The following is a 16,913-nucleotide window of genomic DNA, read 5'->3' on the forward strand; positions in this document are numbered from 1 at the left end:
ATTAATAGGATAAAATTAACAGTCTGTCGAAATCTGTCCAAATTCATTTCAGTCATCAGGAACATTTGTTTGACCTTCATGTTTTTGAAATGAATTATACAAGCTTATTCAATATTTTTCCCATCTAAACATAAAGAAATTCTAAACAGTCTGTGAGAGACTGGGTCACAAAAACAGTCAGGAGTTGACACAACTGACTAAAGGAATTCAGAGTAGACCAAAAAATCCTTACCGACTAACATTCCTGTTGGTTGTCAAACCTGATGTACGGAAGCGTATTGCATTCACTGGATAAAAAAAAATTTGACCACTGATCTCATAATTACGAGAAAAGATCTCATTATGAGATTTTTTTCTCGTAATTATGAGATCCTGATCTCATAATTATGAGGTCTTTTCTCATAATTACGAGAAAAGATCTCGTAATTATGAGATCTTTTCTCATAATTACGAGAAAAGAAATCTCGTAATTACGAGATCAGGAGACACCTGATCTCGTAATTACGAGATCAGGTGTCTCCAGCTTCCGTATGCGCGTTTCCTCAGTGATCAGCTGGCATGATGGCGCTGTCACAATTAATCTGCTATTACCACCTTCTTGGTCTGAGACACTGGGAAATACTGATATTTCTTAAAAATGAGGATGATATTAATATTAGTATGTCAACACTGCACAGGCATCTCAAGTCGTTGGGATTGTTCCGGCGGAAAGCCCAGTCTGACGTGCTGGACATCGCTCTCTTTCTGCAGGAGCAGTTGAACCAATACGGTATGCTTCATGGATACAAAATCATGCATTTGAAATGCATCCAAGATGGTTTGGTAGTGACTCAGAGAACTGTGCGGCACCTGCTTAAAATCCTAGATCCTCAGGGAGTAGAGCTGAGGCAACGGAACCGTCTAAGACGACGCCTGTATGCAAACCCGGGCCCCAACTTCTTATGGCACATCGATTCCTACGACAAACTGAAACCATATGGAATATGTATTAACGGTGCTGTTGATGGATTTTCACGTATGGTCATTTGGCTGCATGCTTATACCACCAATAGCAACCCCAGAGTTATTTCTGGTTGATGAAGTTGAAGACAGGAGCGGCGCGCCCACACGAATCAGGGCAGACCTGGGCACTGAGAACCGCTCAGTGGAGCAGATGCAGATGTTTTTAAGAGGTACCCATGACGATGAGTTCAGTGAGAGATGCTACATTACCGGTTCAAGCAATCACAACCAAAGGATTGAACAATGGTGGGGATTTTTAAGGAAACACCATGCACAATTCTGGATCAGTGTCTTCCAAGATTTAAAGGACCATGACCACTTCTCAGGGGACTTCATCGACAAAAATCTCATACAATTCACATGCTTGGAAATAATTGAGGTAAGTCTTTCTCTCCTTTTGGGTGAATGAAGATAGCACTTTGAATGAGTTAAGTAATGAATTAGGTCTGTTTGTTACCTTCACTGGGCTAGACTTTTTATTCTGTCAATAATCATGACTTGCCCTGAGATATGCTGGCACTGTTCATATGCCCAGCTGATCCAGTCGTTTAGTACAGTTTTGTGCGCTGTGATCATCTCTCTCCCTTCCAAGCTGTTCATAGTCACAGTTCAAATGTGAATAAGAATCCCAAAGTATTTTCTTCCTGAGCTGCTAAAAAAAAAAAAAATGTTGCAAAAAGACTCACATTCACAACAGGTTAATTATTTCTCAGTTCAAACCTCATGAGCTTCACTTAAGTTCAGAATGAATTTTACACAGAAGACTTATCTGTCATCAGATTTATTAGATTCCCTTCACAGCCTCTTTGAGGTGAAAAATGGCTGCAGTGTCACTAAAGTATGGGATAAAAAATGAGCAAGTTTAGGCTAAGTGTTTTGTTTTTTTTTTCTTGTTTGCTTTTCTTCTTCTAGAGAGAGCTGCAGGACCTTGCTAACCTGTGGAATTGCCACAGAATTCGCCCCAGTAGGAATGCAGTTTCTCCAAGTGGACGACCACTATTGATGTACAACCTTCCCCATCTGTTTGGCACCACAAACTACATCAAGGCAGTATCCCATCAACAGATCCAGGCTTGTAGAGAGGAATGCCTGCCAAGAGGTCCAAATCCATGTGATGAGACTGTTTTTGACATTTGCTGCCTTGCAATGTCAGAAAACTATCTGCACCCACCTACTTCTTCTGAGGAGGCAATTGAACTCTACCTTTTCTTACGAGCCTACATCCACACTCAGATTTAATAGTAAGTATAGTGCTAAAGGCCTAGTACAGTGGTTCCAAAAGTTTGACCCATAATCAAAAAAATCAAAGTCTATCCAGTACCCAGGACCCCACCTCATATTTTTTTTATTCATAAACTCAGAAAATAGTAAAATAAAAAATATTATGTGTGTGTGTGTGTGTTAAAGTTCCCCACAGTCATTATCTATTTTTGTCTAACAGTACAAAACCAAAAGATACTGAATCAATCAGCTATCATTCAAGATAGTGAATCATTTAGTTCCACAAATAAAAGCAATAAAGGGTGAGCGGTGATTAGCTTCTGAAATGGCCCTTTTCACTTGTAATGATGGATGTCACCGCAGCCACAGTCCACAGGCTGCTTTCACTTTCTTTTCAGCAACTCAGCTCCACTTAATGCTGCAAAAATGAAGTGAATTCAGCAATTTACAATTAAACCAGCTTCAGGACAGGACTGAAGAACAGATTTATCAGATTTATTTTAAGAACAGATTTATCAAACTAATGTGGTTGTCTGTGATTTTGTTTAAATTTATACTCTTAAATTTATTCAAAATGAAAGTGTTGTTCGTGTGTGTGGTGGAGATACAGTTTTACATCGTGTGTTTGCCTTTTTTAATTATTATTATAAAAACTTGGTAGAAAATATTAATTGTTGCATTGATTTGTTACTGTATTGTTTTTCTCTTTCTCTACATCTTTGCTTAATAAAAATTAAAACAGTTATTCAGTTATCAAAGCAGTGGTTTACTGATCTTTGGTCGATTGACTTAGTTAAATATTGTAACTGATCCAGCTGATCTGGAGAGAGGACTTACTTTGTTTTGTGTAATCTGAATCTTGAGGAGGTTGTTGTTGTCCATTCAGCTGCTCCCATTTTTGTTTGGGGTCACCACAGTGGATACAGCCAGATCCACACTGGTATTTGGCACAAGTTTTACACCGGATGCCCTTCCTGACGCAACTCCAGTGTAACCTGGAGAAACACACAGAGCCGCTGGTGTTCCAAAGAGGTCTCCCATCCAAGTATTAACCAGGTCCTGCACTGTTTAGCTTCTGAGATCTGACGGGATCAGGCTGACACAGAGCAGACCAGCTGCAGAGGCTTGAGGAAGTAAAATGCCAAAATCCAAAATAAATAAAGCAGAAATGACTAAAAAAAAATCACATTATGTTCAAAAAATATTTTCCTGTATCATATCTTGTCATCTTGTGACCCTTTTGATTAATCCAGTAATGTCTTGTGGGGGGTCCAGACTCCTGAGCCCCAGACCAAGAATTACTGGCCTAGTAGGCCTAGAACGACAGTATACTAATATCAGCAACAAAAAGCAAAAAAAAAAAAAAAAAAAGTACATCAACAATTAACATGGATCAACAATAATAAAGTGTGTTGCTTTGATTCATGCACCATTTTGTAAAATGTCTTGAATGACTCCCACTGTTTCAGTTTATTAGGTTAGGGATAAGGGATGGAAATTAGCCACTGGCTATAATCCTGCATATTTACATGAAACTGTTTATTAATATGTACTGTCCCTAATTTAAAAAATAAATCTATAATTTAGCTTTATTAATCCCCACAGGGAAACAGATCCACCACAAGGTCACAAAACAAGCAAACAGTCAACAAACATCAGAAATACAAGAAGTTTATGATTGAGTTGTTGGTTTTATTGCGTGTTCTTTTGTGACTAATCAACTTACCATAATGTTAGTCACAATTCTAGTCCTGGTTAAAACCAACAATACATTCAGATTTTTATGGTTCTTTAAAGAGTAACAATGTTGTCTTTTTTCTGTGTTTCAGGCTGTTCCCAGACAGACAGCAGCGACCTGCAGAAAGATAACTAGCCAACCGGTGAATTTTAACTTTAAAATTGCCTGTAACTGACCTGAAATATCATTGTCACTGTTATTTTTGTTGTTAATATCTGTCTAATTAATGTTTTGTAATCACCATGGCAGTGACAATTGCAAATTTACCTGTATTACATCTGAATGTCATTTTAGTATGAAGACAATTGAAACCTGTGAGGTACAGTATGTTTAAAGTCTTGATTATGTGTAATGTATACACTGTGGGCTTTGTCAAAAGAGTAAATAATTTATAGGCTCTGTTATAACTTTGATTCAAACACTTTACCTGATTTATAAAGGGACCAACTGGTACCAACTGTGCCCAAATCTTTGTAATATAATATTGAAATTCAAGCACTCTGGAATTCATCTTCAGGATTATCGGTCTCTTAAAAAATGCTGAAAAATTACATTAGACAGCAAATGGTGAACACTAATATCATTAATGTGGCATTTTGTTGAATGCAATGAAGTTAATAAAAACTTTTTTGTAGTTTGTGTTGTATTACACATACACATAGTACTGATAAGTGGCACCTAACACAAAAGGAAATCCACACAAGATAAACAAAAGAACACATTTAATTAATGGCACAGTATAAAGTCAGTACATTATAACTCATTTTACAACTATTAGCAGAGCTTGCCTCTATTATGAACATAGTACTTGAAAACTGAATTGATCAAATCTGTGACAGATTGCCACAGCCAAAATTAAAGTAAAAGTTTATTGGGGCAACCTACCAACATAGTACTGGCCTCACCCAGAACAATATTTTAATCATTTGCATGAAACATTTGTCTTACTTATAATTTGAATAGCACTCATAATAACTTTGACTAGAATTAAAACCACAGAACACACTGCTGGTACGTAATAATCTTTCAAGTTATGTGATGTGAGGGGTCAGCCTTCAAAACCATCACAGTGAAAAAAAAACAACCTCTGAGTTCAACTGAACATTAATACATCAATGTCTGAGGGGTTGCAGTGCATCAAAGACACACTAATAAAACCACAAGCAGACAACTATGAATTAACATCGCAGCCATTATTGCACTTTTCTAATGTATAAAATTTTCACACTGAATGATACTGTCAAACACATACCCATAATGGACAACTGGCCTCTGGATTTGCTATAACATTGCAAGATATGAAATTAATATATAACAGCAACCTTTGAACCACACAGTATGTTTACACAGCTCTGATATGAATATGCTGATACAGTGCCCTCCAAAAGTATTGGAACACTTGGTATTTCACACATTTTAATTTGTTTATGTCATTTCAAAAACAAACAAAAAAAAATTAAAATTCTAATATTATCTTCCTTAAACTCAAAGCAGATCTCTTAACTTGATAACCATTTGTAAAATCCAGGCGGCTTTTGATGGCTTTCAGTGGAGTGAGAATATGAGAAATTGTTTATCAGCTGGAGATGTTCCAACTTGTCCTTAAGGCTTTCAACAGAGGTGTTTTTCCTGTGACGGAGCGTCGCGGCGGCTGCGTCCCGACGCGCGGACCCGTCCGCACATCTTTCATTAAAAAAATCTCCTTTAACAGTGGAATATCCGGATAAAATGCTGAAACCGACTTCTTCTGAAACGTCTCTGTTCTCTCACGACGTCCTGGATCAATAGAGCCTGAAATGTGGAGGTTTTCAGCTTGAACAGGCTGATGACGCTGCCTGAGAGCGCTGCACGACGTCTCGCTTCGTGGGAAGTCCTTAAAGCGACAGAATCACCTCAAAATCTCTCATCAGCTGTTAAAATTTTCACTGAAAACCAGCTTAATTTTTCGAACCGTGTCCACTTCGATGTGTCTCACAGGTTTAGAAAAAAGTTTGATCAAACAAAGCGCCAGTCTCTCAGCAACTTCTCAGACAAAGGAATTCCGACGAGGGGCTGGACGACTCCTCCCACAAGGAGTGCTCGCAGGCGAATGACGTCACCGACAGGCATGGAAAAACTCACGCATGCGCACGAGGGTTCAAGCATGTCTGACGTAAAAACATATGAATGAAATCCATATAGTTTTTGAAAAAAATAAAAAGGACCGTTACCTTATTGACAGCCCTCGTACACTGTGCACAATTTCTCAGCCACAGAAGCCCGTAACTTCTTCTGGGTTGTCTGGGTGTCTTGGTGGCTTTCCTCACTCTTCTCCTTCTTGCACAGTCACTCAGTTTTTGAGAACTGTCTACTCCACACAGATTTACCACAGAGTGCCATACTGTTTGTATTTCTTCATAACTGATGTAATAAAGTCCAAGACATATTCAGTGATTTGGAAGTTCATGTATCCATCCCCTGACTTGTGTCTCATTACTTATGCAATCCATCATCTTGGCTGTTAGATTTTGAATGAATTTATACCAAGTTGTAGAGATTTACTTTCAGTTTGACTCTAAGGAAGATCTTTTTTTTTGTATTTGAAATGTCTTAAACAAATTTAAATGTGTGAAATATCAATTGTCCCAATACGTCTGAAGAGCACAGTATATGATATAATCATGTCTGCTTTTAACTTGCAGTATTTTTTTTTTAACTGCATGCCAAACTGCAAAAAATAAAATAATCTCTTGAGTTTATCTCATAGACGAACTGTAGAACTTCTAGAACAGACTGGTATAAAAAAGTGCAATTTGATTCAGAATTTTGGGACTTCATTTGAGACACAAAACTTTTCTTGAAATCTACTTCTGTCTGAGGTTTCTGATATTTAAGAGTGCAGTTTGGTTACATTCAGAATGTCAATATGGACCCTGCTTGGTCTGTACACAATTACATGCCATTCCTCACTACACAATATCCATAGTGTAATAGTTACTCATCAGGACATTCTCCATCTCCACACGTAACTCTGGGTAGGAGTTATATGTACAGGGTAACTCCAAAACCGATCCACAGGTGTGTGCAACTGGTCTACGTTGCAGTGCCTCCAAAGCTGTAAATATAACTTCTATGTTTGTGACACAGATGATATCGGAGTCTGTTACAAATCTCAGCAGCCTTCTGAGACCCACTTCATCCAATCCTCGTATGTACTGCTGTAAAAATCCAAGGGCTTGTCTCTCAGCTGGACTCTCTGGTCTTGACTCAATTAGCTTTAGGACTTTCCTGCAAGTTGTTTTTTTGTCTGTATACATGATCTGTAATTTTGCTGGTGTGGTTATGGTGGTCTTTAGGAGTTGTGCTGCAACTGCTGACATGTTATCCAGAGCATACTTTGGCTGCTGTATGATTTCTTTGTGTGCAGCTTGAAGGAGGACAGCTTTAAGGTTGTCTTGTGATGGAACCGTTTTCACTCCCAGACGATCCAGCAGATCTAATAACTCATCCTGGCCATCACTATCAAGGTCTCCCTCTAAGGCAACAGTTATGAGTTCTCTCTCACACTGACTCAGGTACAACATCATAGATTCAAACAGTGAATCAGTAGGCACAGCATGCTCTCCAAATATCAGTGCTGTGGTAAATGCTGGGGCAAGGCGCAATGGAAAGTATCCTTGATCCAGAAATCCCTTGTGTTATGTGTCGGACGCAGCTCGGAGAACCGACCAGCGTTTGAAGGACCCAGTATGAAATAAGCAGAGCACGGTACAAAGGCTAACTGAATTTAATACATAACAGTGATAATACAAAAAGATGCGGTCTGGCGTGGTGCGCTCCCAGCAGCGCTAACGGTCCGGAGCCAGAAGCTGTTTCGGACCCAAGGACCCCGCCGACACCCCCCAGGTGGCCGCAACAACCGAGTCTGTGAAAGAAGGAACCATTATGTGAGTCCACACTCTACACACAGAACACTTAAAGGTGTACAAACAGCAAACACTTCCTGGCTTGATTGCTGATCAGCTTCCAACCTGCAGGCATGGAACATCCAGTTCACAAAACTCCACCGCAGTGGAAGCTGCTACATGACTAACAAACAGCTCAATACAATAAGGTGTGAGGGACACCACATTTACTGACTGTATAACTGTTAGTCACAAAATCTAACGTACCTCAGGAAGTGTGCTGACGAGCGTGAGACCTCACCCCCTCCTCTTTCACAGACTGTGCATCAAACCTGGACGTTTCTCAGCATCCGCTGCTGATGAGATGGCTCCCGAGACGACGATCTCACCCGTCTGGTCACAAGGTCGAGTCTCTGGCAAATACACACTGTGCACTCCAGTCTTAAATGCCAACATGTTCCAATCCATCCAGATGCACCACAGCTGTGAGTCCTGACGAGTCGCAGGTGATCAGGGTGAGGTCCTGACAGCCTCAGCAACACAGCCACTCAGTCCCAAACGCACGCCACCTGGGAGGAAAACAAAAAGACAAACAAACCGGCAGCCAGGCCCCCCCAGCCATATAACAGTACCCCACCCTCACGGGAAGCCTCCCGGCGACCACACACACCTGGCCCAGGAGAAACACCCCCCCTCCAGGGACCATGGCTGGAAACCGCGTCTGCGTTCGTCCTCCAACAGACTGGTTGAACTGGCTGCATCTTTGCCCTTGTTTGACAGTCTCAGCACAGGTGTGGCCAGGAGTTCCTACACCTGTGCGGTCAGCCTTTAACCAAACATGTGTGATTAGTCAGAAAACAAAACAACCAAAACATCCCCCCCGCCCCAGGGGACCGTCCCATCAAACCCCAGGGAAGGGGAGAAAGGAAAAACAACCCAACCCAAGACCACAAACAAAAACACTAAAACACCCCCCCCCCAGAGGACCGTTCCATCAAACCCCAGGGAAGGGGAGAAAAGAAAAACAATCGAAATTTAAGCTCACAAACAAATGCCAAAATACCCCCCCCTCCTCCCCCCCAAACGACACGTAGGGACCAACACCCCCCAGAGGGCCACCCGCCAGCTCCAGGAGTAATAACCACGGCCGAGGTCCCTCTGGGATCCAACGTCACCCACGGGGACCACCAGCGCCCCCCAGAGGACCACTCGTCAACCCCAGGAGACGCCTCCCCGCATGACTAATGGACCCAACGCCCGTTCCCCCCCAGAGGACACCACAGTCAAACCCTGAGGGCGGAAACTGGGGGAGGGAAAACAAAAAAAAACCCCAAACCCCCCCCCCCCCTCCCCTCCCGGGTGCAGAGGCTACCTGGGAAACGCCCAGCACAACCTAACTGCACCCCTCCAGCAATGCCGACACTACGGCACACCCGGCTGGAGTCAGAGGAGAAGAGAGGGCATAACAAAAAACAAAGAGAAAAAACAACCCAAAGACCACCCCATCACCCCCCAGGGGACCGCACCATCCAACCCTGGGGATGTGAAACAAAAAGAAACAAAAGGAAAAAAAAACAGACCAACACACAGTTGTTTGGGTCCCTGTTCTCTTTATGTTTTTCTGTTTTTTGCAAAGGCTACAGGGTCACACCCCCAGACAAATAGTGGACAACAACAAAAAAAAGCCCACACAAAATGAACTAACACAAAACAAATCAGTGAGTTATACCGTCAAGCTCAACCAAATGGAACACACCTGTTCCTACTCAAGAGCTTGACGGTAACGTGATTCAGTCACCACAAGGGGGAACCAGAGTGCTAAAAATGAAAAAACCCCTTGGGCGACAGAAAAAAACAAACGAGCTGCTTTTGTGTGCGCAGCTGAGTGCAACACACAACCAAAATGTGCTCAACTAAATAACGCCGGAGCTGATACAACAGACGCAGTAGTTACCTTTCTCCGGGGAAACGGGGCTATGACTGTAACACAGGAAGCCCAGCGACCCGTGCTAACAGAGCTCCGCCGTGCGCGTGAACCCATTACAAACGCACTCTTGCAGCTCCCGTTTACACCTCTTATCCGGTCGGAGTGTGACGCGAAGCCGTCGCCAGTCACACTCCACCACGACCCACGGATAAGGCACAACACAGGAACACGGCTGCAAGAGAGCACAAATTAGTATCCAGTAATGGGTTTCAAACACGCACCTTCCGGGCGGAGAGCCCCGCAACTGATCCGGATAACCACTGAACGTCTGCTGCCGCCTTCCCGGCGCGTTACCGTCTCTGCTACCGCTGGGTCCGTGATGTTTGGCCAGAGACTACTGTTATGTGTCGGACGCAGCTCGGAGAACCGACCAGCGTTTGAAGGACCCAGTATGAAATAAGCAGAGCACGGTACAAAGGCTAACTGAATTTAATACATAACAGTGATAATACAGAAAGGTGCGGCCTGGCGTGGTGCGCTCCCAGCAGCGCTAACGGTCCGGAGCCAGAAGCTGTTTCGGACCCAAGGACCCCGCCGACACCCCCCAGGTGGCCGCAACAACCGAGTCTGTGAAAGAAGGAACCATTATGTGAGTCCACACTCTACACACAGAACACTTAAAGGTGTACAAACAGCAAACACTTCCTGGCTTGATTGCTGATCAGCTTCCAACCTGCAGGCATGGAACATCCAGTTCACAAAACTCCACCGCAGTGGAAGCTGCTACATGACTAACAAACAGCTCAATACAATAAGGTGTGAGGGACACCACATTTACTGACTGTATAACTGTTAGTCACAAAATCTAACGTACCTCAGGAAGTGTGCTGACGAGCGTGAGACCTCACCCCCTCCTCTTTCACAGACTGTGCATCAAACCTGGACGTTTCTCAGCATCCGCTGCTGATGAGATGGCTCCCGAGACGACGATCTCACCCGTCTGGTCACAAGGTCGAGTCTCTGGCAAATACACACTGTGCACTCCAGTCTTAAATGCCAACATGCTCCAATCCATCCAGATGCACCTCAGCTGTGAGTCCTGACGAGTCGCAGGTGATCAGGGTGAGGTCCTGACAGCCTCAGCAACACAGCCACTCAGTCCCAAACGCACGCCACCTGGGAGGAAAACAAAAAGACAAACAAACCGGCAGCCAGGCCCCCCCAGCCATATAACACCTTGACCAGTATTCTTCCCACAGCTCTCCACTCTTCCTCCTGCCACTTTGGTGACAGAGATGGCACCCTCATTTCTGCCCCCTCTGCTGCAGAATCCAAAAATTCTGTCCAAAAAGCAGCATAGGCATCTCTGGCCACACCATCTGCATCTGCACCCCTTTCATTAATAAAAGAAAACTTTAAAGGGTACTTCAACATTAACTCATCTTTGAACTGACAAATCATTTCCTCTAAAAGATTCACTCTGTGAAGTTTGAGACTCACATAATGCTGGTCATAGTCTGCATCAGAACTTGAGCAGTCAGTATGTTGTTCATGGTCCCCTGACACAGGAGTGGATGTGGAGGGGGCACTGTTGATGTCTTTCTCAACTGAAGTGAAAACTGGGGTGGCATCATCCAGCTGAATCTCTGGGGGTGTGTCATTATGTGCATCACCACCTGAATGGACAGCACAGCCAACACGATCCTCTGAGACAGGAGTGGATGTGGACAGGGCAACACTGAAGTCTTCATTTGTTGGTGTGAAAATTGGAACAGCAGAATTCAGTTGGACCTCTGAGAGTGGGTAACAGTGTGCACTTGAATGGGCTGCATGGTCATCTGCTAAGACAGGACAGCTTGTAGTAAAGGCAACACTGAAAATCTCCTCCATGGGAAAGAAAAGTGGAACAGTGTCATCCAGCTGGCTTGGAGAGGATCCACCTACTAGGCCACCAATGATCACCTCTGAATGATCAGACTCAGAGGTAAGATCAACAACATTTGAGTCTTCAGATGCACCCGATTGTTCTCTTTGTGGTTCATTCAGTCTGCTTGGCTTTTCTTGGTGCTCATCAGAATTGGTCTGTATCTGCTGCTCTCCTATAGTGTCACCACATTTGTCCTTTTTTCTGTCCACTTCTGTGTCAGATAAGTCTACCAAGTGTGTTGTGCTCAGGTAGAACCGTAAAATCCCAAATTTTGACACTGTGTACAAGTCGCCAACAGTACTGCTGTCATCAAGGCGTGATTCCTTAAAGTCATAAATGTCGTGTACGAAATCCTCCCATTTTCCTTTTTTCGACTCACCATCTAGAAAAAACAGTTCTTTGGCAAGTGACAAAATGTCTGTCTTGGTTGAATACTTGGATACCTCAAGTACCCTGGTGCCACCACCAGAACGCTTCCTCACTTGTTTTCCATCATGGATCCACCCCAACTCAATTTTTCTTGTACTCTTAACAGCATTTTTAGAACGATCCCGGATTGGGTTTTTTGCACTTCTTGCAGGCCAGGGTTCCTGTTAATATTCCTCATCTTGACTTGCTGTTGCTGTCCTTAGTTTCTTTCGAAGTTTTTCAAGAAGGGACATCCTTGAACTACTGTCTTTTTGTTTTTCTTTGTCCAGACAGTATCGCCTCAGAGCAATCCTGTCACCATAAGCTGGTATATAGCGTGCAAGGTAGGCATCTTCTATTTCTCTGATAAGTGACGTGTCAATCTGTGAAGAAACATTAAAAACAAAAAGTTAACTTTAAATGAACTGCCAGTTAATTTGTGCCTGAGTATATGGTGATATACTAGGGCTGAACAATTAACTGAAATTTAATTCAAATTGCAATATGGACCTCTGCAATTCTCTTAGCATCTTTCCCTTAGCATTCTGCAGCGATGTCCTGGCCAACCTCCTCCTCTCCATCTTATCCCCTCCTCCCCCCTCTTTCTCTAGCTAGCTCTTCTTCCCCCTCCTCTGCTTCTCTACGTCTGCCTCCCTCCATCCCTCTCCTCCCCCCCTTTCTCTAGCAAGCTCTTCCTCTACTTCTTAACCTGATCATCCCCCCCCCCCGCTTCTCTATGTCTCCTCCCTCCATCCCTCTCCTCCCCCCCTTTCTCTAGCAAGCTCTTCCTCTACTTCTTAACCTGATCATCCCCCCCCCGCTTCTCTATGTCTCCTCCCTCCATCCCTCTCCTCCTCCCCCTCTTCTGTTCCAGGCCAGAGATGGCTTGATCGAAAATCAGACTTGACATGTTTGTTTGGACCAGAACCCTGTCAAATTGCATCAGAACCATAAATGCATACTTGTCAACTCGTTTTTTTGATTGATTGATTGATTTAAAAAAAAAAATGCACATAAGATGTATAATAAAATACAATGTGTTGAAACATATGCACATATAATACATTTATAATGGAATTTCAAGGATAACACAAAAGGTTGACTTATTTCCACTGTGGTCCTTACATAAAACAAATACATAATAGGTGGCAAAGATTGGTCAAATCTAGATTATAAATGAATCAACAGTAAAAGAATAAAATACAAAAATACAAAGACAAATGACTTAACGCTCATGCATTCAGCGGGAGATTCAGCACATTCCTGTGCATTATTCAATCAACACGGAGCTGAAGTCCTTGTGCCTGGACTTTATTAATTGCGAGATATGGATGCGCAATATGCCCCATGAGGTGCATATTGCGCGATAAGAATGTATAATTTGCACCACATGGTGTATATTACTAAATCAACAAGTGAAATCCGTGAGTGAAAGTAAACTTCCATGTACAAGGAGTTTAATTCTGTGTGAAAATCTCAATAAGCGTTCATTGAATAATTGCAATGAATAAGCCTAAAAAATGCGCAATAACTTAAACTGTACATCTGAGAATGCATAAAAAGTATGCAGCTCTGCAATATAATCATTCCTTTGGGAATTTTATCAGGCTTGAAAGTGGAATCAACCTTACCTTGTCTTGTTGCATTCGATCAATGTTTTCCTCTGCAACACCTCGCTTTCGAAGAAAATCCCATAAACCATTCTTATGGTGGTAATGGGACGTTTGCTCTGCCATGTCCTTGTTTTCCTGTAAATACATACGTTTTGTTGCTTCATTAACAATCTTGTGGTCTCCTTGTTAGCTATGCTACCTGTACGCTAGCTTAACAACAACAACTCAATCACGTCTGTCAGCGTTTACGTTGCCATGACGTCACGTACAGCAAAACGTAACAAAACCACAGTTGTAAATAAACCGAGCTGTTAATTTACCCATACACAGAAATGAATTTACCTCTCGGTGGATGTACAGTACGTGGTTCTGAGCCAAGCAGTGGTCAATGTGGCACCTTTCCTGATCTCATAATTACGAGACAAGATCTCATAATAACGAGATCCTGATGTCGTAATTACGACATCAGGATCTCGTAATTATGAGATCTTGTCTCGTAATTATGAGAAAAGATCTCATAATTATGAGATCAGGATCTCATAATTACGAGAAAAGATCTCATAATAACGAGATCTTTTCTCGTAATTACGAGATCAGTGGTCAAATTTTTTTTTATCCAGTGAATGCAATACGCTTCCGTACGTACTGATGAATATTTGTGTTAAAATAAAAAATAGGGACAAAGAGATGTTTCTTTGCATGGCCTAAATGGAATAATTCAGGATTGTATTTTTTCTTCTTGGGATATACCTTGAAGTTTTCTGGGGAGGAATGTGGTGTAATGAGACACTAAAGTGTGTTGAAATATACAGTTTTGTGTTTTGGTAGTTAATAAGCTGTCATAATACTGCTTGTGATTAGCAGCTGATAAATCAAGAGTGATGAGTATGATGTCAGAACACAAGGGCGGTTCTCTGTCTGTAAGCAGCCGCAATAAACTGTTTGTTGCAAGAATTAGCAGTCTTGCTGTCCTTTATTGATTTTGCTAAAATGGATAGACTTACAAGAACACAGCTGCTATGATTAAAGGACATGTCTCACAGAACTCATAACGACTCTGATTTTGGCAACTAGAGGCCATGCGGTGATGTACCGGTATTAATTTGTGCACTTCTGTCAACAGTCGCTAAGCACAAACCAGTCAAAATGAACAGCTATGGATACTGCCAAAGACACTAGTTTTTTTAATGTTTATGACAGTTTATATGTTGCTCTGAGCAAACGTTCCAGCGTGCACTGTCAAATGGAATGTTGACAAACTACAGTTATTGTTGAGAATAGAGCTACAGATTAATTGCAAAGTTGTCACTGAAAAAGGAAAATACTTGAACCAACGTAATTGAATTGTGCCAACTGGTAACACCTAAAAAGTTAGATTAACACAAGTGTTAATCTAATTTATTAACTTAATTTCAAACAATTTAATTGATATCACACAGGCTCTGTCCAGTATATATACACAGTAAAATCACCATTGTTAAATTAACACTAACAGTGAACATATGGTCCCACTCTGACCAGAATAGGACCATATGTTCACTGGCAGTGTTAGTTTTACACTGGTGTTTTTATTGTGATTAAATATATACAGAATGTACAGAAACTTTATTTTCAGTGATTTTAGAACAAACTCCTGAATTTAAGCACGCTGTGCTGCTGAAATAATTTTTTCATACACAAACACACCATGCCAGGAATAAATGATCATTTATAAGAAAAGGTGGTGAATGAACAAACCATTCTGTGTCGTCCTCCTCAGCGCTGCTGCTGTCATTCCCTGACAGTTGCGCTTCATCCTCTTTCTGTCATCCTCTTTCTTACCTTTTTAAAATTGCATTTTAGCTTGATTTTCTTTTAAATGTTTGTATGTGTTATTTTGTATTTATTGATTTTATCATGTGAAGCACTTTGTGACCCTGGTCTGTGAAAAGTGCTATATAAATAAAGTTTACTTACTTACTTCTGTCGCATTCGGCTGGAACATACGTGGTTTGGAGTCATCCATTATTTACACCGTTAATATCTTCATCAGAAACTTCCTCATCTTCTTCAGAAACAATCGATATGTCACTTAAATCTTTGCTATAATCGCACACTATGCCTTCGCTGTCCGTGTCTGCCATTTTGGTAAACAGAGCCGTGCTGCGACATATCTACTCGAATGATGTCACATCTGTCGCAGCGAAAAAGTAGGTCAACTCGGAGGCGGTAAATTCAAATTATCAGATGAGTAACGAAACGTCTAAATCCTTGTTCAGTGCAATTTTATGGTAAAAAACACAAAGATAACATGTGGAAAAAGCTTTTTTTATTCTTCAAGAATATGTAAAAACATCATGGCGTGGCAGGGACCCTTTAATTGCTGCTATTACCACTACTACTACTCCTCCTCCTGCTACAACTACTAAAGTACTCAATAACCTATGTCACTCCCCGTTGGAATGTGGCTCAAGTTACAAGAATGTCCTTTGAACCCTCCTTCGTGCACCATTTGGCCTCTTTCTTTCCCTGTGTGAAAGGGCCTTTACCATTGACTCATATTGTTTCATTGGCTGAATTCAAAACAAAAATCAGACTGTGGACTAACTAAGCTCCAATATGTAGTTATCAAATGATAATGTTTGATATCAAAGTGGAACATCACATAATTTGAAGCAAAGATTGGAGCCAATGCGCTCTGGAGTATGAAAAGCTTTGAACTGAAGCTAGTACAACAGACATGCTCTTATATACAAAGTAATAATAAAACGGTATGAATGGCAGCCGGAACTATTTATATCAGTTATACAACATTATCGTTAAATTCACTGATCATTATTCTCATCCAGTGACCGGTGATGATGTGTGTGTGTGTGTGTGTGTGTGTGTGTGTGTGTGTGTGTGTGTGTGTGTGTGTGTGTGTGTGTGTGTGTGTGTGTGTGTGTGTGTGTGTGTGTGTGTGTGTGTGTGTGTGTGTGTGATAGAGAGAGAGACAGAGTGATAGAGCGAGAGAGAGAGAATTAGCAAGGCTGCTGTATTTGACGACGTAGACTCAGTGGCCAGTATAATAGGTACACCTAGTGAACTGTAATGCATCCCTGCAGCAAATCCCCCTTCATGAAGACCTGAAGGCGTGCTGTCTGAAACATCAGTACCACTGTTGGAACTACACGGTAGATCTGTCTCCATTCAGGAGTTCTCAAAAACTAAAAGA

At 41.9% G+C, this 16,913-nt stretch overlaps 1 protein-coding gene and 1 long non-coding RNA gene across 2 annotated transcripts; one reads left to right on the forward strand and one right to left on the reverse strand.

The window, feature by feature from the left end:
* The first annotated feature begins 1,090 nt into the window (after positions 1 to 1,090).
* LOC117529620 lies at positions 1,091 to 4,595 on the forward strand. The gene is made up of 3 exons (XR_004566050.1): positions 1,091 to 1,381; positions 1,915 to 2,243; positions 4,053 to 4,595. It is a non-coding gene; the product is annotated as an uncharacterized LOC117529620 (long non-coding RNA).
* Positions 4,596 to 6,508: 1,913 nt separating this feature from the next.
* On the reverse strand, positions 6,509 to 12,286 carry LOC117529504. Its single transcript, XM_034192302.1, has 2 exons — positions 11,009 to 12,286; positions 6,509 to 7,632 (listed from the first exon to the last, which is right to left on the reverse strand). Exons 1-2 carry the CDS (start codon positions 11,660 to 11,662, stop codon positions 6,910 to 6,912), a joined length of 1,377 nt encoding a protein of 458 aa, XP_034048193.1. The 5' UTR covers positions 11,663 to 12,286; the 3' UTR covers positions 6,509 to 6,909.
* Between the last annotated feature and the right edge of the window lie 4,627 nt (positions 12,287 to 16,913).

This window comes from Thalassophryne amazonica, chromosome 17 (genome assembly GCF_902500255.1).
Source record: "Thalassophryne amazonica chromosome 17, fThaAma1.1, whole genome shotgun sequence".
Taxonomy (NCBI): domain Eukaryota; kingdom Metazoa; phylum Chordata; class Actinopteri; order Batrachoidiformes; family Batrachoididae; genus Thalassophryne; species Thalassophryne amazonica.